General features: G+C 45.4%; 1 protein-coding gene across 2 annotated transcripts in view; it reads left to right on the top strand.

The window, feature by feature from the left end:
• LOC126338532 (serine-rich adhesin for platelets-like) overlaps positions 1-24,635 on the top strand; it is a 2,400,280-nt gene that overhangs the window by 1,869,573 nt on the left and 506,072 nt on the right. For both annotated transcript variants that reach the window (XM_050001562.1, XM_050001561.1), the window contains exon 7: positions 7,508-7,937. In XM_050001562.1, the coding sequence (XP_049857519.1) occupies positions 7,508-7,937 (430 nt within the window). The remainder of the gene's footprint in view (positions 1-7,507; positions 7,938-24,635) is intronic.

Raw genomic sequence — 24,635 nt, 5'->3', positions numbered from 1 at the left:
GGCACTGATGGAGGTAACTGTCTGGTGACTGATTCCAGCTTTTCAAGAAGTCTAGGCAATCCGAACGTGCTCAGTGTAGGAGAGGGGAGGAGATAAAGTAACAAGTTAGTACAGAACTAAAGTAGCGTAGGATAGACGGATACGGAATTGGATCAGAGGATTTGGAGGAAGCAAATTTTGGTAGAGCGAAAATCCAGGCCACCAGGTGCTACATATGTGAGATTTACCACATTACAGAACTGTAGCCAATAAAACCTTCCAAAAATTTAAACAAGCAAAATGCAAAGGATGAAGGAAAACATTAAAAACTCATATAGAACGTAGATTTTCATGACATTGTGTTCCGAAATTCTATTAAGTATTGTTTGGTGCGAACAATGTTCCAAATCAGACTTCAAAAAATTATACGTTCCAAAATTTTACATGTGACAGCATAATGGTCACATCCGCTTCCTGGAACGTAGGTTCTTCAAACTTACCCAACACAATTTCGCGATAAGTACGTCGTCTTTAATCCAAGGATTCCGATGTTAAGTATATGTACTAAAACGGCCCTTTTAAGATCCTACCTGTGCGTCTCTGAAATCGAGAGCTATTTTCTTGCCTACTAGATAGGATTCCAAACATTGGAACGACACTCTAGAATTGGCTGCACAAACGTCTTCTATGCGATTTCTTCTAGAGATGCATTGCATTTTCGTAGCACCCTTCCAACGAATATAAGCCCTTACGGTCCTTTCGTGAGACGAACGTCTGCAACTTTTGGCAAAGTTTCTAAAGCTGCTGGAAACTCTGAGTGTACACTTCTTTTGGACTACCTCAAAAAACTGGTTCACTTTGGTATCCGTGGATTTGTGATAACAGACATCTGTTCACTATGACCAATACTTTGCTGCCTGCCCTCATCTAGACTGATCCTCTCTGTCTCCTATTTTGAAAATTTTCAGTCAAGATCCTTCCACTCAGGTCAACGTAACCAACCGTATCTTCTGCCCGTCGCTGAACTTCTATCGTACAAATCGGGCACAGTTCTTCGGCTTGCCCACATTTTTGTCAAGTTCTTGTTAATCCGCGATTCCTGAAGTACCAGTCCCAGAGACGTTAGACAATTTCGCGCTAGCATCTGTCGCCCTTGCTGGATACCGTTGCGCGTGGTGGCTTCACGTCCAGACATTACTGATCAAAAAACTGCTTTATTAAAATTTGAATGACATCTGCATTTGCAATAGTGGAAAGGTCATTGACTGGCCAAAGAGAGAGCCCAGTCTTGTGCAGTACGTTAGCGTGTCGGCAGGTGGTGTGGCGCAGGGGTCGAGAACAAGCTGGATCTGGAATTCAGACTTGCTAGTATTGCCCAAGGTGCAAAGGCTTCCACGACGTCCTGTAGGCGTTCTTTTGGATCGCTGAGAGAACACTGACATCTGTCTTTTGGAATTCAGCTGTTTCGAAGGACTCCTAGATCCGTTATTACTAAGGAGGCACTTCCACACTAACCACGAGTTGTTAGAGGGTCTCAAAGTGTTTCTAAAGAAAATGCTTTTATCATCTCACTAACTGCCAGGCAGTGGAATAATTAGAGTAAAGGGCGCCCAGAAAAAACTACGCGAGCCTCTTCCCAGCTGACAACGTCGCCCAATTTTTGATTTATTCGTCATCGTTAGTATAATTATTCGTTTCTTACTGTTCAACAAGACGTTACAATGAAGTAAAAGATACACTTATCAGTTATTCTGTTTTGATTGATACGGTTCAAAACAAGGAAAACATGTACTCCAAAGTCGCATAGCTTGCTACAGTAAAACGATTCCTACTTCATTGTTTTGAAATCGATGGATGCAACACTGTAATTAAAAATCATCGAACCCGGAAGATAAAAATGACACTTTCGTTGCGTCGGTTCACTTGGCGCCATATGGCACCTATAAACGAGCGTTTCGATACCAGGAGAGGTAGATTTTACGGAACCGTTACTCACCACACTCCAATCCAAACCACCGCGCGATTCCCTTACGTACATTTTCTCTGAATTCCCATTTCGGTGCCACCAATCCTTTCCCTTCTTCCTTTTGTTTTCCTTCTACTTCCTCTCCTCCCCATAACCACTTTTCTCACTCTGTTTCCCTTTTGTTTTATTTCCCCTCATTTTTTCCGCTTGTCAGAAAACTCCCTCCACCGAAAGGCACCCACGACACGCGGCACTGCTCCCAATATGTCCAGCGATCTCTTCCTCTGTTTAAACTAACGCGATCCGAGTATTTTAATGTGAACTTTTGTAAAACTCGTGCTTTTCACAGTGCTAACAGAAACTTTCGAAACTTCGTTGCTGATTAAAACTTTATGTCGGATTCAAACACCATACCTTGCAGTCTGCGGGCAATACTCTTAACGACGGAGCTGTGCGGGCGCAACACATGATACACCCTCACGGCTTTATTTCCGCCAGTGCCTCTGTTCTACATTACTGGATAAATGAGTGGGGAAGACAATTTCCTGCTAATGGTGAAGTTCAGGATTCGATACCTGATACGCCACTCTTGTTTTAGCCTGCTAGGAACTTTCGAAACAGAAGATATTGCGAATAGGTGAAAGTCTCCGCTTCTGGACAACCTTAACACACTTTCACGTCCCTGAAATTGTCCACCACTCTCAAGATAACCTCCACATCTCGGACAAGAGGACTCCAGTGTCAAAACAAGTGCTAGGCAATGTAATAGAAGAGTTGCGCAAGGGCATCTACATCTACATTTATACTCCGCAAGCCACCCAACGGTGTGTGGCGGAGGGCACTTTACGTGCCACTGTCATTACCTCCCTTTTCTGTTCCAGTCGCGTATCGTTCGCGGGAAGAACGACTGTCTGAAAGGCTCCGTGCGCTCTCGAATCTCACTGATTTTACATTCGTGATCTCCTCTGGAGGTATAAATAGGGAGAAGCAATATATTCGATACCTCATCCAGAAACGCACCTTCTCGAAACCTGGCGAGCAAACTACACAGAGATGCAGAGCGCCTCTCTTGCAGAGTCTGCCACTTGAGTTTGCTAGATATCTCCGCAACGCTATCACGCTAACCAAATAACCCTGTGACAAAACGCGCCGCTCTTCTTTGATTCTTCTCTATCTCTGACGTCGTGTGCTATTTCGCATCAACAGGTAAGCTCTTGAGCCTAAAGCTTCTGGAATAGACCCCCAGAATATGCAGATATCTTTATTTTCAAGTAAGTTAAACGAAATTTCGCAACAAAGTTTAATGCGAAGCCTCAAGGCCTCCTAAACCCCTGCTCCCGAATTTCATGCCAGCCCTAGCCCTACTTTCAACTGTAAATATCGTAACATAACAGCATAATTATCTGAATTCCGTGCAATAGTGCTCTAAGCTTCAGAACCCAAAGCTTAACACATATACAACAAGTACATACAGGGTATTACAAAAAGGTACGGCCAAACGTTCAGGAAACATTCCTCACACACAAATAAAGAAAAGATGTTATGTGGACGTGTGTCCGGAAACGCTTAATTTCCATGTTAGAGCTCATTTTAGTTTCGTCAGTGTGTACTGTAGTTCCTCGATTCACCGCCAGTTGGCCCAATTGAAGGAAGCTAATTGTTGACTGCGGTGCTTGTGTTGACATGCGACTCATTGCTCTACAGTACTAGCATCAAGTACATCAGTACGTAGCATCAACAGGTTAGTGTTCATCACGAACGTGGGTTTGCAGTCAGTGCAATGATTACAACTGCGGAGTTGGCATACGCTCATTTGATGTATGGATTAGCACGGGGCAATAGCCGTGTCGCGGTACCTTTGTATCGAGAGCGATTTCCAGAACGGTGTCCCGACAGGAAGACGTTCGGCGTCTTAGGGAGCACGGAACATTCCAGCCTATGACTCACGACTGGGGAAGACCTAGAACGACGATGACATCTGCAATGGATGAGGAAATTCTTCGTGCAGTTGACGATAACCCTAATGTCAGCGTCAGAGAAGTTTCTGCTGTACAAGGTAACGTTGACCACGTCACTGTATGGAGAGTGCTACGGGAGAACCAGTTGTTTCCGTACCACGTACAGCGTGTGCAGGCACTATCAGCAGCTGATTGGCCTCCACGGGTACACTTCTGCGAATGGCCCATCCAACAATGTGTCAATCCTCATTTCAGTGCAAATGTTCTCTTTACGAATGAGGCTTCATTCCAACATGATCAAATTGTAAATTTTCACAATCAACATGTGTCGGCTGGCGAGAATCTGCACGCAATTGTGCAATCACGTCATCAACACAGATTTTCTGTGAACGTTTCGGCAGACACTGTTGGTGATGTCTTGATTGGGCCCCATGTTCTTCCACCTACGCTCAATGGAGTACGTCATCATGATTTCATACGGGATACTCTACCTGTGCTGCTAGAACATGTGCCTTTACAAGTACGACGCAACATGTGGTTCATGAACGATGGAGCTCCTGCAAATTTCAGTCGAAGTGTTCGTGCGCGTCTCAACAATAGATTCGGTGACCTATGGATTGGTAGAGGCAAACCAATTCCATGGCCTCCACGCTCTCCTGACCTCAACCCTCTTGACTTTCATTTATGGGGGCATTTGAAAGCTCTTGTCTACGCAACCCCGGCAGGGCTGCACAGCACATCAGGGACTTCATGCGACGGAGGGTGGATGCATGTATCCTCGCTAACGGAGGACATTTTGAACATTTCCGGCAACAAAGTGTTTGAAGTCACGTTCTGTTGCTGTGTATTTCCATTCCATGATTAATGTGATTTGAAGAGAAGTAATAACATGGAAAGTAAGCGTTTCCGGACACATGTCCACATAACATATTTTCTTTCTTTGTGAGTGAGGAATATTTCCTGAAAGTTTGGCCGTACCTTTTTGTAACACCCTGTATATGAATACGTGGTGTCTGTTCGTTCGGTCCTAAAGAACAGACACCAGTCATTCATTTAACTGATTTCACCTCGATGGGCAATGAATCGACACCCCTCAGTGCAGATGCATGTTTACGTTCGACCTACAGCAGGAATCAAAAATTAGTGGGCAAGGAGGACATAGACATAGCCGGCCGGAGTGGCGGAACGGTTCTAGGCGCTTCAGTCCGGAACCGCGCGACCGGTACGGTCGCAGGTTCGAATCCAGCCTCGGGCATGGATGTGTGTGATGTCCTTAGGTTAGTTAGGTTTAAGTAGTTCTAAGTTCTAGGGGACTGATGACCTCAGCTGTTAAGTCCCATAGTGCTCAGAGCCATTTGGACATGAACATACATGGGCAGAGACTGCGGATATGTGACGCTAGGTGGGAATGTGAGTCGGCCGGGCAACATGCCGTGATGTCCATGCATTTCCTATGAACACTGTGTGCGGGTTGCGCAGTGCCTGGTAAGCAGGAAATTCCGGGTGCAAGTCTTAGTCTGGCACGTATTTTCATTCGTTGCTGCTGATTCCGCATTAGGCCCTTTCCTTTCCTTTTCTTGTTGATCCCGCCTTCCACCAGCAATTTACATAAAACAGCATTTAAGCTCACTAAACGTCGTAACAAAACAGCGTAATTATCTCAATTTCATTGAAAGTTGTTGCGAAATATTTATTAAATTACATGAAAGTCAATATATTTGCACAGCCTGACGGTCGAACGTAGTTTCGGGGGGGGGGGGGGGGGGGGGAGGCTTAGGGATAGGATCTGTGGAGATCTGAGGGCTGTGAAGCTTCGTGCAGTTACTTACATTAAACTGGCCCCCCGGTTGGCCGTGCGGTCTAACGCACGGCTTCCCGCACGGGCAGGAGCGCCTGGTCCTCGGCACGAATCCGCCCGGCGAATTTGTGTCGAGGTCCGTTGAATCGGCCAGTCTGTGGATGGTTTAGAGGTGGTTTATCCATCTGCCGCGGCGAATGCTGGATGGTTCCCCTTATTCCGCTTCAGTTACACTATGTCGGCGATTGCTGCGCAAACAAGTTCTCCACGTACGCGTACACCACCATTACTCTACCACGCAAACATAGGGCTTACACTCGTCTGGTGTGAGACATTCCCTGATGAGTCCTCCGGCGACCGAACCGCACAATATCCCTGGGATCGGTGAGGGGTGGTGGAGGGGTGAAGTGGACTGCGGTAGACGTCGTGGGGTTGTGGACCAATGTGGCTGCGGCGAGGACGGAGCCTCTCCGTCGTTTCTTGGTCCCCGGTTAACATACTATAAAATACAATACAATACATTAACTTTGTTGTGGAATTTCGTATAACTTACATAAAAATTAAAATATCTGCGTATACTGGGTGACGAAAAAATCAGTATAAATTTGAAGACGGAATAAATCAGGGAATAATGTAAATAGAGGGGTAAAAATTGACACACATGCTTGGAATGACATGGGGTTTTATTAGAACCAAAAATATACAAAAGTTCAAAAAATGCCCGACAGAGTGCGCTTCATCTGATCAGAATAGCAATAATTAGCATAACAAAGTAAGACAAAGCAAAGATGATGTTCTTTACAGGAAATGCTCAATATGTCCACCATCATTCCTCAACAATAGCTGTAGTCGAGGAATAATGTTGTGAACAGTACTGTAAAGCATGTCCGAAGTTACAGTGAGGCATTGGCGTCGGATGTTGTCTTTCAGCATCCCTAGAGATGTCGGTCGATCACGCTACACTTGCGACTTCAGGTAACCCCAAAGCCAATAATCGAACGGACTGAGGTCTGGGGACCGGGAGGCGAAGCATGACGAAAGTGGCGGCTGAGCACACGATCATCGCCAAACGACGCGCGGAAATGATCTTTCAAGCGTCTAGGAAAACTTTTTTTTTGTTCTAATAAAACCCGATGTCATTCCGAGTATGTGTGTCAATTTTTACCTCTCTATCTACATTATTCCGTGGTTTTTCAAGTTTTTAAATTTATACTGACTTTTTGATCACCCGGTGTACGCAGATATTTTAATTTTCATGTAATTTGTACGAGATTCCGCGACGAAGTTTAATGTATTGTATTGTATTGTATGGTAACCGGGGACCTAGAAACGACGGAGAGGCTCCGTTCCCACCGCAGCCACATTAGTCCACAACCCCACGACGACTACCGCAGTCCACTTCACGTCTCCGCCGCCCCACACCGAACCCCTGGTTATTGTGCGGTTCGGCCCCCGGGAACGTCTCATACCAGATGAGTGTACACAGTGTTTGCGTGGCACAGTAATGGTGGTGTACGCGTACGTGGAGCTCTTGCGAAATATAGCGTGACGTCATAAGCCCTTGCGCACTTATCCTACGACATTGCGTAACAATTTTTAAACAGTGGACGCCAAATGCTGGGATGTGAAAGTTGTTTTTAGAGTGGAGTCAACTTCCCGAATATGACATTGCATCGAGGCTGTTCAGAAAAGGAGGCTTTCAATCACTATTTGCGCTGCATAGTGAGGGATTCATTTTGGAGCCGCAAATTTACTGTAGTAGGAGATAGCGGCGAACAGTGAGTGAGGGCGGGCGCGTGTTGACAGGAACGGCCACATGCTGACGCATCGGAACAAGAAGCCGTACGAGTGCAAGGCGGAGGGGTGCGGCAAGAGCTACTGCGACGCGCGCTCGTTGCGGCGGCACACGGAGAACCACCACACGTCGGGCAGCGGGGGCGGCGGCGCCAGCAGCAGCAGCAGCAGTAGCAGCAGCGGGGGCGGCGGCGGGGGCGGCGCGGCCTCCGCGGAGGCGGCGGCGGCGTCCCCGGCGGCCAGCTCGTCCTCCTCGTGCATCCAGTACGCGCCGCCGCCCGCCACCACCTCCGCGTCGCCCGCCGCCGGCAGCACCTCCGCCCCCGCCAAGGGCGGCGGCAGCCAGCTTCAGCAGCTGCTCGCCTCCGACCCGGCCTCCTCGTCCACTCCTCGGCCCACAACGCCCGCCACCAACTCGTCGTCTTCCGCCACGTCCTCCAAGGTAAGCCTAACCGGTACTTATCGCTAACAGCGACACTGTACCTGTTGCAGGATGAAACACCATAACTAACCTCACTATAAACACGCAGACAGAAAGAACTCTTTACCAGGAGACATTGCGCTGATATCGTGCAACACCACGTCACCGAAAATATCAGGTTTCAGGCGTTACCTCTCATCGTGGAGAACGCAGTGGCCAACGGCCTTCACTTACCGACCGACAGCAGCGGCGTTTGCATAGAGTTGTCAGTGCTAACAGACAAGAACAATGCGTAAAATAACCGCAGAAATAAGTGTGGGACGTACGACTAGCATATCCGTTACGACAGCGCGGCGAAATTTGGCGTTAATGGGCTACGGCAGCAGACGATCGACGCGAGTGCACGACATAGCCTGCAGTGCCACTTTTGGACTCGTGACCATATTGGTTGAATCCTAGACGACTGGAAAACCGGGTCCTAGTTACACTACTGGCCATTAAAATTGCTACACCAAGAAGAAATGCAGATGATAAACCTGTATTCATTGCACAAATATATTATACTAGAACTGACATGTGATTACATTTTCACGCAAATTGTGTGCATAGATCGTGAGAAATCAGTACCTAGAACAACCACCTCTGGCCGTAATAACGGCCGTGATACGCCTGGGCATTGAGTCAAACAGAGCTTGGAAGGCGTGTACATATACAGCTGCCCATGCAGCTTCAACACGATACCACAGTTCATCAAGAGTAGTGACTGGCGTATTGTGACGAGCCAGTTGCTCGGCCACCATTGACCAGACGTTTCCAATTGGTGAGAGATCTGGAGAATGTGCTGGCTCGGGCAGCAGTCGAACATTTTCTGTACCCAGTAAGGCCCGTACAGGACCTGCAACATGCGGTCGTGCATTTCCTGCGGAAATGTAGGGTTTCGCGGAGATTGAATGGAGGGTAGAGCAACGGGTCGTAACACATGTGAAATGTAACGTCCACTGTTCAAAGTGCCGTCAATGTGAACAAGAGGTGGCAGAGACGTGTAACCAATGGCACCCCATACCATCACGCTGGGTGATACGCCAGTATGGCGATGACGAATACACGCTTCCAGTGTGCGTTCACAGCAATGTCGCCAAACACGGATGCGACCATCATGCTGCTGTAAACAGAATCTGGATTCATCCGAAAAAATGACGTTTTGCCATTCGTGCGCCCAGTTTCTTCGTTGAGTACACCATCGCAGGTGGTCCTGTCTGTGATGCAGTGTCAAGGGCAACCGCAGCCACGATCTCCGAGCGTATAGTCCATGCTGCTGCAAACGTCGTCGAACTGTTCGTGCAGATGGTTGTTGTCTTGCAAACGTCCCCATCTGTTGACTCAAGGATCCAGACGTGGCCGCACGATACGTTACCGCCATGCGGATAAGATGCCTGTCATCTCGACTGCTAGTGTTACGAGGACGTTGGGATCCAGCACGGCGTTCCGTATTACCCTCCTGAACCCACCGATTCCATATTACGCTAACAGTCATTGGATCTCGTCTAACGCGAGCAGCAATGTCGCGATACGATAAACCGCAATAGCAATAGGCTACAATCCGACCTTTATAAAAGTCGGAAACGTGATGGTACGCATTTCTCCTCCTTACACGAGGCATCACTACAACGTTTCATCAGGCAACGCCGGTCAACTGCTGTTTGTGTATGAGAAATCGGTTGGAATCTTTCCTCATGTGAGGATGTTGTAGGTGTCGCCACCGGCGCTAGCCTTGTGTGAATGATCTGAAAAGCTAATAATTTGCATATCACAGCATCTTCTTCCTGTCGGTTAAATTTCTCGTCTCTAGCACGTCATCTTCGTAGAGTAGCAATTTTAATGGCCAATAGTGTAGATTACTCCCGATTTCAGTTTGTAACAGTGAGTTTGGCGCAAATCTCACGAAGCTGTGGACCCAAATTGTCAACACGGCACTGTTCAAGCTGGTGGTGGCTCCATAATGGCATGGGATGTGTTTACATATAATGGGCTGGGTTCTCGCGTCCAACTCAACCCATCATTGTGTGGAAAATGGTTATGCTCGGCTTTCTGGAGATCATTTGCCCCCATTAATGGACTTCATGTTTCCAAACAACAATGTAATTTTTATGGATTACAGTGCGCTATGTTACTGGGCCACAGCTGTTCGCGATGTTTTGAAGGACATTCTGGACGGTTCGAGCGAATGATTTGACCACCCAAATCGCCCGACATGTATCCCATTGAATATGTATGGGACATAATCGAGAGGTCAGTTTATGCACAGAATCCTGCACCGGCAACACTTCAGCAATTGTGGACTTCTGTAGAGGCAGCACGGCTGAGTATTTCTGCAGGGGACTTCTAATGGATCGTGGAGCCCATGCCGCGTCGAGTTGCTGCTCTAAGCCTGGCAAAAGGAGTTCAGCCTTTAAAGTAAACTATTTTTGTTATTGGTTTGGAAAAATTAATGAATCAATCGAAGAAAATGTTTTGTACATTATTTATTGATTTTTGGATAACGTATTCTGATTTTTTAGAAAAATTCAGTCATGATTAAGCTCGTCATCCGAGGAGTTAAAAGTTGCTGTGTCCAAAATGAAATGTGTTCATGGCAGAAGTCCTACATTCACCAGACATTATCTAAAAAAAATGGCTCTGAGCACTATGGGACTCAACTGCTGTGGTCATCAGTCCCCTAGAACTTAGAACTACTTAAACCTAACTAACCTAAGGACATCACACACATCCATGCCCGAGGCAGGATTCGAACCTGCGACCGTAGCAGTCGCACGGTTCCGGACTGCGCGCCTAGAACCGCGAGACCAGACATTATCTAAAATCAAAAAAACGAACAACTTTCTAAATCTGTAAGATACAGCGCCCGGATTGGTTCAAATGGCTCTGAGCACTATGGGACTTAACTTCTCAGGTCATCAGTCACCTAGAGCTTAGAACTACTTCAACCTAACTAAACTAAGGACATCACACACATCAATGCCCGAGGTAAGAGGATTCGAACCTGTGATTTTGACAAAATAATAAAAAAATCTAAGATTTAATTTTTTCGACTGTTTCTGGTCAGGTTTTTTGCAGTAAGTATTGACTAAATTAAAATAAAAAAAATTGCCTATTACCCCTCGCGAACGTGACCTAGGTATAATCCATCCAAATTTCAGAAAGAGGTGTTTATTAGTGTTCCTGCAACCGATTCCGTCAGCTTCAGATATAGTGTGTCAGTAAATAATGTGCAAAAACATTTACGTCGATTGCTTCATTACTTAAAAATGGTAAAAATTGCTTGTTTTATAGGCTAACTGAGTAGAATGGTCGCCTAAATTTGAATGGTCTAGCGGGCCAGTAGAAGTGCTACAGGATGCCGAAGTGTTGGTCAGACCAGAAACATATGCGTGCATCCCTGTGATAACCCCTACTGCCATCCTGGAAGATAGTAGTGTGCTCCGCATATTCCACGTGAAAATTTGGTAGGAATGACAGCACTGTTAGTCGTCGACATTTATAAAATAAACATCCTTTGTTGATGTTTACAGCAACCTTAATGATTAGCCTCCAACATCATAGTGATATTTCTGGCCCCAACTACGAATTACCTGAACATAAACCAACAAATTGAGTCGCTTTGGGATGAAGAAACAGTGTTTCACAGAAGGCCAATACAAGATAACTTGTGTCTGTCTTCTAGCCGATTAGCACAACTTCGATAAATTAAATTTAGGTCAAATGCTGTTCTGACTACTGATTATTTTGGCCATAGACCATTAATATCTGCCCCTACAACGTAACAGCAACAATCAAATCTGTTCAGTACTCAGAAGAATAAAAATCTACACAACAGGTTTGGATGTCTCGTCACGACTTAAACACATCGAGGTTACTAAGCGATTACTTACTGTCGATATTTACGCATCACTGTAATATATAAAAGTTCAAAATTACGTCCCAGTGTAAGATCAAATAGGGCTATTTTCATCCACAGTTCCACACAGCGCACGATACAGTTGGCAAAACTTTCTCAGCTCTGAAGTTTGAGTATGACAGGCATAAGCTTTTTTTCACCTTTAAACTGAACTGCCAACGTATTTATATGGGGACCTGTACTTTAGCGAAGATTCCGAACCATAGTGAAAATTCCGCATATTACACGTTAACAAATCATTGTCAAAGATGGAAGATCTTACAAATGACAGAAAAAGGTCATGGACTGACCGAGGTTTGAACTCAGGGCCTTTGGGATTACAATGTGGCACTAACATTGTTCACCAACGCATCTACAAAAAACACATCAAGGATGAACACTTCAGTACATGAAACGATTTATCATACTTTGTGATACCGAACGAGATGGCGCAGTGGTTAGCACACTGGACTCGCATTCGGGAGGAAGACAGTTCAAATCTGCGTCCGGCCATTCCGATTTAGGTTTCCTGTGTTTTCCCAGAATCGCTTCGGGCAAATGCCGGGATGGTTCCTTTGAAAGGTCACGGCCGATTTCCGTCCCTATCCTTCCGTAATCCGATGGGACCGAAGACCTCGCTGTTTGGTCCCTCCCGCAAATCATCCATACTTTGTGATATCATTTTTGACGTGTACATTTAAAGCTGTAACCGCACGCACAGTAAGAAATCTTGTTGGTACATCCTTACACTATTATTTACGTTATGAGGTCGGAAACATTTCGGTCTTACAAATTTGTTATCTTTTTACTTCTGTAACAATATTATGAAAAGGAAAGTTGCTACTCACCACGTGGCGGGCGGAGATGCTGAGTCGCAGATAGGCACAACAAAAAGATTGTCACAATATGCGTTAGCTTTCAGCCAACAAGGCCTTTGTCGAAAAGACCACACACACACACACACACACACACACACACACACACACACAAACACACACACACACACACGCACGCACGCACGCGCGCGCTGTGTGTTGTGCCTATCTGCGACTCAGCATCTCCGCCATGTGGTGAGTAGCAACTTTCCTTTTCATAATATTGTTACATTCCGTCCTGGATTTTACATCGTTTGCTTTTTACTTCTGTTCTATTTTTGTTGTTAGTATACGTTTTTGACTTATTTTGTCAGTCTATAACCGATCAGGGGTTTACTGTTATTGTTATCAGTCCAAGGACTGATTTAGTGCAGCTATCCGCAGTAACCTATCCGGTGCGAGTCTCATTAATTCTTCAAAATAACTGCGCTCTGTAAACAAATAAGGCCGCTTACGGTATTTAAATCTTGTCCTCAAGGAGACGTCGAAGACAGGTCACAGCCACTGGCCGTAACATTTCATACATGTAGTGACTGCTGTCCAAATTATCGGCTACGAATCGTCACATCCTGTGGGCATAGAGATTTGCAATCTCCATCCGGCAAGTTCCAGTAACAGTAGATACAGGTAGTAGAGATCATGTACTCACACCATTCTTCATCTGCAGCAAAGACCTTTTTCTCGACACAACATAAGTTCGTACAGGGACGACATTATTGTGGACTGTCTATCCCCTGTTATAATCCGCGTCAATCGACTGCACTGTCGGCCGGTTATCGTGTGCCAGTGTGCTAAGGCACACTAAATATCGCACTATAATCACGCCGTTTACCGTTTGAATGCGAGTCCGAAATAGCACCATTTCTCTTCGAATACGTGCTAGTATGCAAATAAAACTGACGAAAACATATTTTGTAGCACTATCTCTCCAGTAACTAGAAACCAGTGTCGAGTGCTGGAATGATGCTGCGCTACGATCAGCTCAGAGAAGGAACGCAACTGTTTATTTTAGACTTCCCATGCTCTGGTGTGTTGTCATCCCTTCCGGCGCTGTGAGTGCTACGTTGTACACAGTATCAGGTCAGTGTTTCTCTTTTAAATTGTGTGTAACGTACTGCGCAATCTTCATATGTGAGGTATTTTAGATGAGCTGTTGTCATAATGGCGCCGTGGCCGACTGGAACTGCTCATGACGCGTGCCAGGTCTTAGGCAATCCATTCACTGGTATCCATCCCTCAGTGGTTGTGAACAGCCACCTTATCCCCGGCTCAAATGGCTCTGAGCACTATGGGACTTAACATCTGAGGTCATGTCCCCTAGACTCAGAACTACTTAAACCTAACTGACCTAAGGACTTCACACGCATCCATTTCCGAGGCAGGATTCGAACCTGCGACCGAAGCAGCAGCGCGGTTCCGGACTGAAGCGCCTAGAACCGCTCGGCCACTTATCCCCGGATTTCGACCCAAGGGTCTACCCCACGGAAGTCCCTTGTCCATGCCACTCTTTGTTTTGTTCTTAGAACTCTTATTTCGCCATACTGCCATGCATCCACGTAGCTGGACTATATTGGGAGAACGATTTCCAGTAGTCATGAAATGTCGAAGATATTTCTGGGCTGAAGTATACCTTGGATTCTTTTTGTCTCCTTGCTGCTGCCCATATTAATAATAGAAAACGCGCGTTCTTGCCGTTGCGAGGTTTTAACCAAGTGGTAGTTGCTTGTGCGAAGGCGATCGATCGCCACAAGACTTTAGGGGTCATAGTGGATCGCAACGTGACGAAAATGGCGGCGCTTAACTAGTTAGAGGCTACGATTCATGTTCAGGGAGCGATTCTTGAACACGAACGCCGGCCCATTAGCTTCCTTCACCAAGTGCGAGCCTTAGGCACCTTATTTTCAGTGCACAGATATTCTCGATTTCTGAGATGATATCTCGCAGACTCAAAGAACTGTCGGTCGATTCCTATGGCGACGATACATTTCGAGTTCGGTATGAAGTGGTGGTCAGTCCCCGCAAGATCGGAGGATTGGGTCTTCCCGCTGTTGAAGTGGAGGCATCCGTCTTGTTTGTACGACGCAATGTCTTAACATGTACACAGGCGCCGTATCCCACTACATTTCGTGTATTGCCGCGCGGTCTAGCCGCGCGGTCTTAGGCATTTTATCAAGGTTCGAGTCCTCCTTCGGGCATGGGTGTGTGTGTTGTACTTAGCGTAAGTTAACTTAAGTAAGATTAAGCAGGGTAGGACGTCAAACGGGGCCAACTTGGAGCAGGACAGGCACCACATGACATTTTATTTTCTACTGCCTTTACTTTTACAAATAAATTCATAAAACTTTGTCACCATGACCAGGAAAGACTCAGGATTCACACTCATAGCAGTGGAAGTGCAAAAACATAGCTAAATTAATTTTTTTTAGATATGAAATTTCTCATCATTTTTTCACTTACTGTTGGCTGCATTTGTTGCTATAGGTACATTTTTCTTCACAAGTAAGAGAGATTCTTTGATGAATTTTGCACAGCATACTAACCATACATACAGGTGTATGAAAATCTAGAATTTCCCAAATCTATTAAAAACTGTGGTAAAAATTGAGATAATTAACTACAAAATTTGATTTGTTTTCTAAACATAAAGTTTAAAACGTAATAGCTCATTCATTTTTTCATAAATTAAATAGATTCTAGAGTTTCAGACACCTGCAAGTATGGTTTGTATGCTGTGCAAAAATCATCGAACAGTCTCTTTTACTTATGAAGGAAAGTGTACCTAAAGCAACAAATGCAGCCAATAGTAAGTGAAAAAGCGATGAAATTTCACACGTAAAAAAAAAAATATTTTGTTATGTTTTTGAACTTCCGCTGCTACGAGAGTGAATCCTGAATCCTTCTCGGTCATGCTGACAAAGTTTTACGAATTTACTTGTGAAAGTATAAGCAGTGGAAATTAAAATGTCCTGTGATGCCTCTCCTGCTCCAAGTCGGCCCGTTTGACGTCCTACCCCCCTTAAGTAGTGTGTAAGCTCAGCGACCGATGACCTCAGCAGTTTGGTCCCATAAGATCTTTCCCCAAATTTTCTCGTTTATTTTCTTCTCTCCGGTGGGCCAGTCGAACTCCTTCCGTCGGTAACGGACAGATTAACCGTGAATATCAGCGAGTATTTTATTATTGTCAGTTTCTCAGGTGCTAATATTCTTGTCTTTCCTGAGGAGCTGAATCCACTTTTTCGGGTGAATTTCTTATTAATCCGGACATATCCTTTTCCCTTCAGACGAAAACGAGTACGGTCGTGTGGCTCCTGGACCGCTACGTCCACCACGTTGTTGAAGGGGAGAGCGACCCTGACCCTCGTGTCATTCACCAGTATCTGGAGACGGCGCACTGGAAATGGCTGCGTTATGGAGCACTTTTTGCAAATATGCTTTTTCTTGTCTTTAGTCGACACGGTGTTGATTAAGTTCCTCTATGGTCTTTGATTTCTTCCTGTTTTTCAAGCCCAATCACGCGAATCCTTGCTTTTGTTAATTTTTCTTCCTTACACACAGGTAAAAAAAATTAGGGACAATAGGTTGTGAATTAGTTTTCTGATTGTTCAGAATCTTTTCTCTTGTTTTATTGATAATAATTATTTGGTTCTCAGTTTGGAGTTCGCACTACAACATAATTTTGGCTATGGTCGTCGGAATGCACATGAAACTACCAAGCCAAACAACAACAAAAATTGTGATCATGCTACACTGACTGGCAATTCATTGGCTCTCGTTCGATTCCAGCTGCTACACTACTGGCCATTAAAATTGCTACACCCTCTTGACTCAGGGATCGAGACGTGACTGCACGATCCGTTACAGCCATGCGGATAAGGTGCCTGTCATCTCGACTGCTAGTGATACGAGGCTGTTGGGATCCAGCACGGCGTTCCGTATTACCCTCCTGAACCCACCGATTCCATATTCTGCTAACAGCCATTGGATCTCGACCAACGCGAGCAGCAATGTCGCGATACGATAAACCGCAATCGCGATAGGCTAGAATCCGACAATTATCAAAGTCGGAAACGTGATGGTACGCATTTCTCCTCCTTACACGAGGCATCACAACAACGTTTCATCAGGCAATGCAGGTCAACTGCTGTTTGTGTATGAAAAATCGGTTGGAAACTTTCCTCATGTCAGCACGTTGTAGGTGTCGCCACTGGCGCCAACCTTGTGCGAATGCTCTGAAAAGCTAATCATTTGCGTATCACAGCATCTTCTTCCTGTCGGTTAAATTTCGCGTCTGTAGCACGTCATCTTCGTGGTGTATCAATTTTAATGGCCAGTAGTGTACTAATATTCTGTTTTCATTTCATTTTATTCCTCACAATGTTAAAAGATTAATTCCAAATTTAAAATATTTAAACTGTTCACTTCTAAACATGAAATTAATATATTCAACGTAGTTACGATTATACCCTTGTAAGTCAAAATTTTACAGCCTATTAGATTGTATAGCATTGGTATAATTTTGCACGAGCCGCCACTGGTCGACTGTAACATACGTCATCAATACGGTATTTTTCGCCCATTGATTCTGGAGTACTGTTTTTCTTTTAACACAGTGGCTTGGGAAAAGTTTAAAGCTTGCCAGACGACTGAGATTTAGTACCTCAGGTACCGTGATGGGCCACGAGCAGATGCAGTGATACTGTATTCTTTACCCATCTTGCACTGGAGGACCGTTAGGCCCACAGCCTGAGGACAACTCAGTCTCGTAACACGTTCGCCATGGACACGGGACCAAACTTTTTCCAGCGCAACAACTATCTCTGATTTAACTGCCCAGCACTGTACGATGACATAAAACCTTATTACAAAATTGTACACTGAGATAAGATCGGTTTACGAATTTATGTGTTAACATTGGATGAAGTTAACGAAATATACTAACAAATGTGATGAAATTCACCGCAGAGTCGAAAATTTTGCTGCCAAATTACTTTCTTCATTAGCTTTGAGCAGGTAGTCGACTGTAGAGTGTGCGTGCAGCTTGCCGCAAACACACTTTACCCCTACCTGCTTTGTGCGGTTTTCACTGAAATGCTAATCACTTGCATATCCAGTCATGAAGTACACTTCCTGCCAATTTGATATTTGCTGCATGGCGCCTTCATTACGTTGCAATTTTAATGGTGAGCTGTGTAATTCGCTCCAACTGAACAGGCTGAGTGGAAGTGGTTGTGTCTTTTAGGTTAGAGAAGTGAGTAGAATCTGGGTGTGTACCTATTTATTTACTTTAAAATAAAATATTATTTTAAATATAAAATATTATTAGAAAATTATAAAAATTATAAAATTATAAAATATATCGAAGAATGGCCGATAAAATGTTTAGAAGCCAGTAAACAGTGTAATGCACTAAAAGCCCTTAACACACGCAAACAAAATTTTAAAAAATATAAAAACCACTGACCGGAATAGAAGTTGTGAAATACCGGGAAACCGTGCCTAAAACCACGTGAAAGCTTCAGCCTTGTCAGTTTTCTAAGGCCTCGCGCGGCGTCCTGTATAACACATCACCCTGAGAATAGAAGATTTCAAAGGCAGATAACCGGCTTAGTCTCGCACTAAATACGTAGTTCTGTATAGGTAGGCAACAGATTACTTTGCCAGATATCCGGCGCCGTCCACCTCTAGTAAACAGTGATCAAGCCTACACAGAGGCATCTCACAGTGCCCGCATCTCGTGGTCGTGCGGTAGCGTTCTCGCTTCTCACGCCCGGGTTCCCGGGTTCGATTCCCGGCGGGTCAGGGATTTTCTCTGGCTCGTGATGGCTGGGTGTAGTGTGATGTCCGTAGGTTAGTTAGGTTTAAGTAGTTCTAAGTTCTAGGGGACTGATGACCATAGATCTTAAGTCCCGTAGTGTTCAGAGCCATTTGAACCATCTCACAGTAAATACGTAGCACGCGCAGTTGCTCATTCTGTACTTGCTCATGCATGTACAAGAAATGTCCTGCTAGTATACGCAGCCCATAGCAGATGGCAGATGTAGGCGATGGGTTGCGATAGCCCTTACGTTCCCAGGGACAACCACAAAGAGAAACATTACAAACAGTAAAGCTATATAAAAGCTGTTGCTTAAAATTGCAGGTAGCGCGTATATACAAATAGGGCATAATGAGCAAGAGTAAATAAAATTTTAAAAAATCAAAAAGTATTAAAGTGTATACTGCTGTTGCTCAAATGAATAAAACCCGCACGAGGCAACCAAGAGAACTAATTTCCCAGTGTGCCGGGCAATTTTGTGGCTATAAATCATTTCGTTCGCTTTGATCCACTTCAGTAAAAATTAGGCTACAGGTGTTATTATAGTAAATAACATCAGAAACTAAAACAGAATCAATAATCGCTATCTGAATACTACTAACTGAGTCGTAACATATTGCGTTAGTACAGTGATAAAAATCTGAATTGGTGTGAAAATAAAATTGCATCTGTGTAAAGGATCGAATGCCACGTATACCATATTGCATAAAACAATAGCTCACACATGGAGTGCAAGAACTACAAGCCGGCGGGCATTCCAGCATATACATGCCGAAGTTCAAATATATATTTCTTCTTGGCTGCTCATTTTGTAAATACGTATACTGAATAGTAACATCTACAGAGAAAACTACGCGCACAACCATTCCTTGGAAGAGTTTAGCCAGGTTGTAGGAAAAATTGCCCCAAAACCGTAAACGTACATACTTATTTTCCGTATCAGAAACGTTGTTTAGAGAGCTAACATGCATTTTAGACACTTTAGCCTCAATAAGGGATGCGCTATAGCCATTCATAACAGCATTGTGTATACGGTTTTCAGTCTCTGCATTGATGGCTGAGTCACAAAGAGGCAGTTCCACCGTCCGGGCAATCATTGACTTAAAGAAAGTGAGCTTATGTTGCCGGGAGGGGGGGGGGGGGGGTAACAAAACGACGGTGAAATACTGAAACCACTAACGGTAGGTTTTCCGTAAGTCAGTGATTGCCCGGATGGTTGTGCCGCCTGTTTGTAGCTGTTGCAACCAAGACTTTTTGTTCTTTCATATTGTTACCACTGGTTGCTGTACCACATCTCCATGGGCTGGAAAAGTTCTGTGCTATTTAAAAGCTTCGGCTCATTCTAGGCCGGTTAATAGTTTCGATGAACTGTGGTAACGCGTTGTGGGCTGTTGTCAGAGAACCCAAAACACGCATTTGGTTTTATGTTCAGGCATCGAAGAGGAGACGTGCTGAATCCTTCCTTCACATGAATGGTGAACATGTAGAGCGCTTGTTTTAACGTGATTGTGCCGGCCGGGGTGGCCGACCGGTTCTAGGCGCTACAGTCTGGAACCGTGCGACCGCTACGGTCGCAGGTTCGAATCCTTTCTCGGGCATGGATGTGTGTGATGTCCTTAGGTTAGTTAGGTTTAAGTAGTTCTAAGTTCTAGGGGACTGATGACCTCAGATGTTAAGTCCCATAGTGCTCAGACCCATTTTTTAAACGTGTTGTCCTCAAATACATATCTGCAGTTTGGGTCCTCGTGGATGCTATTAGTCTTAATAAACTGCATCGTGGAAACCATTGGTTTCCCGACCTACATTTACTAGGATTAGCAGCTTGTTTCGGTGTCTCCCTACTCATTCCTTTCTTTTGTACCTATAATAGCCAAATAAACTGTATGATATATGAGGGTTGTCCAGAAACTAAGTTCCCCATTGTTCGCGAATTGGAAACCCCAGTGAAAACTAGAAACTTTTTATTTGCGACAGTTAGGGTAGGGTACACCTTCCACCTACTTTTCTACATAGTCGCCGCTCCAGCTGCGAGTTTTGCCGTAGTGTTGTATCAACTGTCCTATATCCTCATCATAGAAAGCAGCCGCCTGTGCTTTCGGACAGTTATCTGCACTGGTCTGCATCTCGTTGTCTGTGGAAAACTTTTGTCTTCATAGCCAGCGGTCCTTGTGAGCAGAAATGAGACTAAGGAGGAGCCTATTACGGACTGTATTGTGGGTCATGAAACACTTCTCATCGGAAACGCTGCAGGAGCTTCTTCATTGCCCCTGCAGTGTGCGGCCGAGAATTGGCATGAAGACAGAACTGCTCAACAATTGTGTTATGTGGGCTGCATGACACAGGCGAAATCTCTAACCAGGTCCTCATAGTTGGCGGGAGACGCTATTCCATGCGTATCTTTACGTGCTCACTGTTCACTCGAAACTGAAAAGAGCGACGCGACACGATCGACGGGCATACTAGAGACACTGCCCAACATATCTGTGCAAAGCTTTAGTGGACTTTCCACTGGTTTCCATTTCACGACCGATCGGAACTTACCTTCTGGACAACCCTCGTAAAATGTGCTGGGCAGGTTATTTAGCACAGATCCAAGTGCCCAACATAGAACGTAAAACTCGAAATTACGGGATATACAGGGTGTCCAAAAAGTCTTTCCCTCATTACATAAATTGATAACTCAGGCTAGAAGTAAGATACAAATATGGAACTGGTGTCTAATTGCTTACAAACTAACAAAGTTTTTTCACACATTAGTAATCTTCCACTTCCATTGTTGCCCAATGACAGTACACGTCGATATGACTTTGCGCTCGAAGTGCTATCACGTATTGAGGACGATGATGGTTATCTCAGACGAATTGCCTTTTCCGACGAAGCGACCTTTTTTGTCAGTGGAGTAGTGAATCGTCATAATGTGCACATTTGGGGTTCACAACCCCCTGGCGAGGTCATGGAGTGCACCAGAGGCAGTCCAAAGGTGAATGTTTGGTGCGCACTACCACACGATCGAATTATCGGGCCATTCTTCTTCGCTGAGGCTACCATCACATCTGCAGTGTATCTGGACATGTTGCAACTGTATGCTGTTCCTCAGCTGCTTCAGTATCACCGCGGTATCTAGTTTCAGCAAGACGGTGCACCACCTCATTGGGGTTTGGACGTCTCGATATGACCTTTCCTGGGCAATGGATTGGTCGTGATGGGCCAACGGTTTGGCCTCCACGCTCTCCTGACATAACCACTTTAGACTTCATTTTATGGGGTTATGTCAAAGACGAGGTCTACCGAACACGTGTACCAGATCTTGACACCCTGCGACAACGGATAACCACAATCGTTGCATCGATCCCTAAAGTGATGTTGGCTAATGTGTGGACGGAAATTGAATATCGCCTAGATGTGCTACGTGCTACCAAGGGTGCTCGTGCGGAAGTTTACTGATGTGTGAGAAAAACTTGGATACTTCGTAAACAATTAGACACCAGAATGAAATTTTCACTCTGCAGTGGAGTGTGCGCTGATATGAAACTTCCTGGCAGATTAAAACTGTGTGCCGGACCGAGACTCGAACTCGGGACCTTTGCCTTTCGCGGGCAGGTGCTCAACCAACTGAGCTACCGAAGCACGACTCACGCCCGGTCCTCACAGCTTTACTTCTACCAGTATCTCATCTCCTACCTTCCAAACTTTACAGAAGCGCTCCTGCGAACCTTGCAGAACAAGCACTCCTGAAAGAAAGGATATTGCGAAGACATGGCTTAGCCACAGCCTGGGGGATGCTTCCAGAATGAGATTTTCACTGTGCAGCGGAGTGTGCGCTGATGTGAAACTTCCTGGCAGATTAAAACTGTGTACCGGACCGAGACTCGAACTCGGGAACTTTGCCTTTCGTGGGTAAGTGTTCCACCAACTGAGCTACCCAACCACGACTCCCACCCCATTCGCAGGAGAGCTTCTGTAAAGTTTGGAAGGTAGTAGACGAGGTACTGGCAGAAGTGAAGCTGTGAGAACGGGGCGTGAGTCGTGCTTGGGTACTCAGTTGGTAGAGCACTTGCCTGCGAAAGGCAAAGGTCTCGAGTTCGAGTCTCGGTCCGGCACACAGTTTTAATCTGCCAGGAAGTTTCAGGGAAAGACTTTTCGGACACCCTGTAGTTTACTTTGTCCGCACAGACACAAAGCGTACACCACCCTATCCTTTCTCCCTCTTTCTCCTCCCACACCCCTCCTCCTTGTCCGTTACATTAGCGCCGCAGAACTCCTCGCATTGATGGCCGACAGAAATACTTAAGCCGCTTTTTTGTTCCCCGTAGCGCGCGGATTTTATATCATCCTAGAGAGCTGATTACAGCGGGCTTTTGAAGCTGCCTCGAGCAAAGCGCGTCTTTTACTCGCACTCGTGCCAAAGAAGCGGCCGCTCTTTGCGCGTCGTCCTAAAAGTACGGCGTCAGCCAGCTGGCGTGAACCGGACACACGGGGAGGGAGGAGTCCCTACTTTGCCGCCGCATATTGTCGGACGGCTCTGGCCATTAGCGTAGCGAGTGAGGGCGTGCGCCCATCACGCCGGCCCCTGGGATAGGCGGCTAAGCACATCTTGGAGCCGGCGGGCGGGGCTGTAACTTCATCGCCGGACCCTCCGATCGTTAGCTGGTCGGACGCGCGCGCTGCAGCTGCTATTAGCGGCCGGCGGGCCGGCGTTATCGGGCGCTCGCACTTCTGCCGCCTCACGCGGCCGCCCCAATGGAAAATCGCCCGTTAATTCGCTGACGGGAACCTGAAGCCGGAAAATTGGTCTGCGCCGCCCACTGGCTGCACCCCGCTCCCGGCCTCACATCACATCTGCCTAATGCGGATCGCAGTACCTGCCCGCCACTGGCTAACATTCAAATTTAGCTTAATCATCTGGCGTGGCGTCTCTGTGCGCCGCACGTCGAAAGGCTGTAAGCCGAGATCAAACACCGACTGCCGAAAGCAGAGAATGGATAATGTGCCATTCACAGCACCCTCTCATGATCGGCGTTTTTTATTTCCTCTTCACGTGCAAACGTAAAGAACCAGAACACATCTAGGTTCGTCTACAGCAGGGGTTCCCAACAAAATTTTCTCGAGGACCCCCTCATCGACCGTGATTGGTACCTTATCACAGTATCAAGTACCTAAAAAAGCCAAATAAGAGTCTTTTTATACGTTTTCTATTTTTGGTACTTAGAAAAAACATAGACATATTCATTATTGAAAAAATATTGAGCTTAAAACATTTTCAATTTAGCCATTATTGTTAAATTTCGGATTATTGCTCAAAATCTTTTTCTTCCAATCTAATTGTTTAGTATAACAAATGCTTTATCTTCCTCTTCATCTGTAGGCCTTTCTCGTTTTAGCGAACCACTTTTTAACCAACGGTCCATTTTTAACTACGCGACCTGTAGCTCCCCCAAAAAACAACGCTTTACAATCAATACTGCTTCAATACAGAATATTGAATATGTAAACAATACTGTCTGTGAAAACACTGGAAATAAATTTATTGTCGTCTGAAATGCAAGTTTCTGTCTAAAGTGACTGTCAGTTGTCAGCTCCAAAGAGGCAGCGCGCGTAGACTAACGGCATACAGCAGAACTGTTTCGATCTATCTAACTATAGTTTTGCGCTAGAATGTGCTAGTGTCAGTTGGTTCTAGGAAGACGCTAGACGCAGAAGTTAGCGTTCGCTAAAATTCTGATCATGCAGGAAGCGGCGAAAACTAAAAGTCTGTTATAATACTAAATTTGTTTAACATATTTTTTATTCTAATAGCATCTCGCAAACTCCTCTGGCATATGTCCCGGACACCTGGGGGTCCGCGGACCACCTATTGAGAATCACTGATCTACAGTCTTTCACACGGCTGAAATGATTATCTACCTACGTCACTGATTTCTTTTGTATGTGACTTCACAATGAAATATTTACACTGTGGTATCAACACACGCACTTTCCAAAAGACAATATTACAATACGGCACTACAAAAGTGTGTCTACTTTGGAAACAGTGTGTGTCGATATAACACTGTAAAAAAGACGTGATAGTTCCGAGTCGCATGAGAAATACGGGC

Source organism: Schistocerca gregaria, chromosome 1, assembly GCF_023897955.1.
Source record: "Schistocerca gregaria isolate iqSchGreg1 chromosome 1, iqSchGreg1.2, whole genome shotgun sequence".
In the NCBI taxonomy this organism is placed as follows: domain Eukaryota; kingdom Metazoa; phylum Arthropoda; class Insecta; order Orthoptera; family Acrididae; genus Schistocerca; species Schistocerca gregaria.
This window is presented reverse-complemented; position numbering and strand designations above follow the sequence as displayed.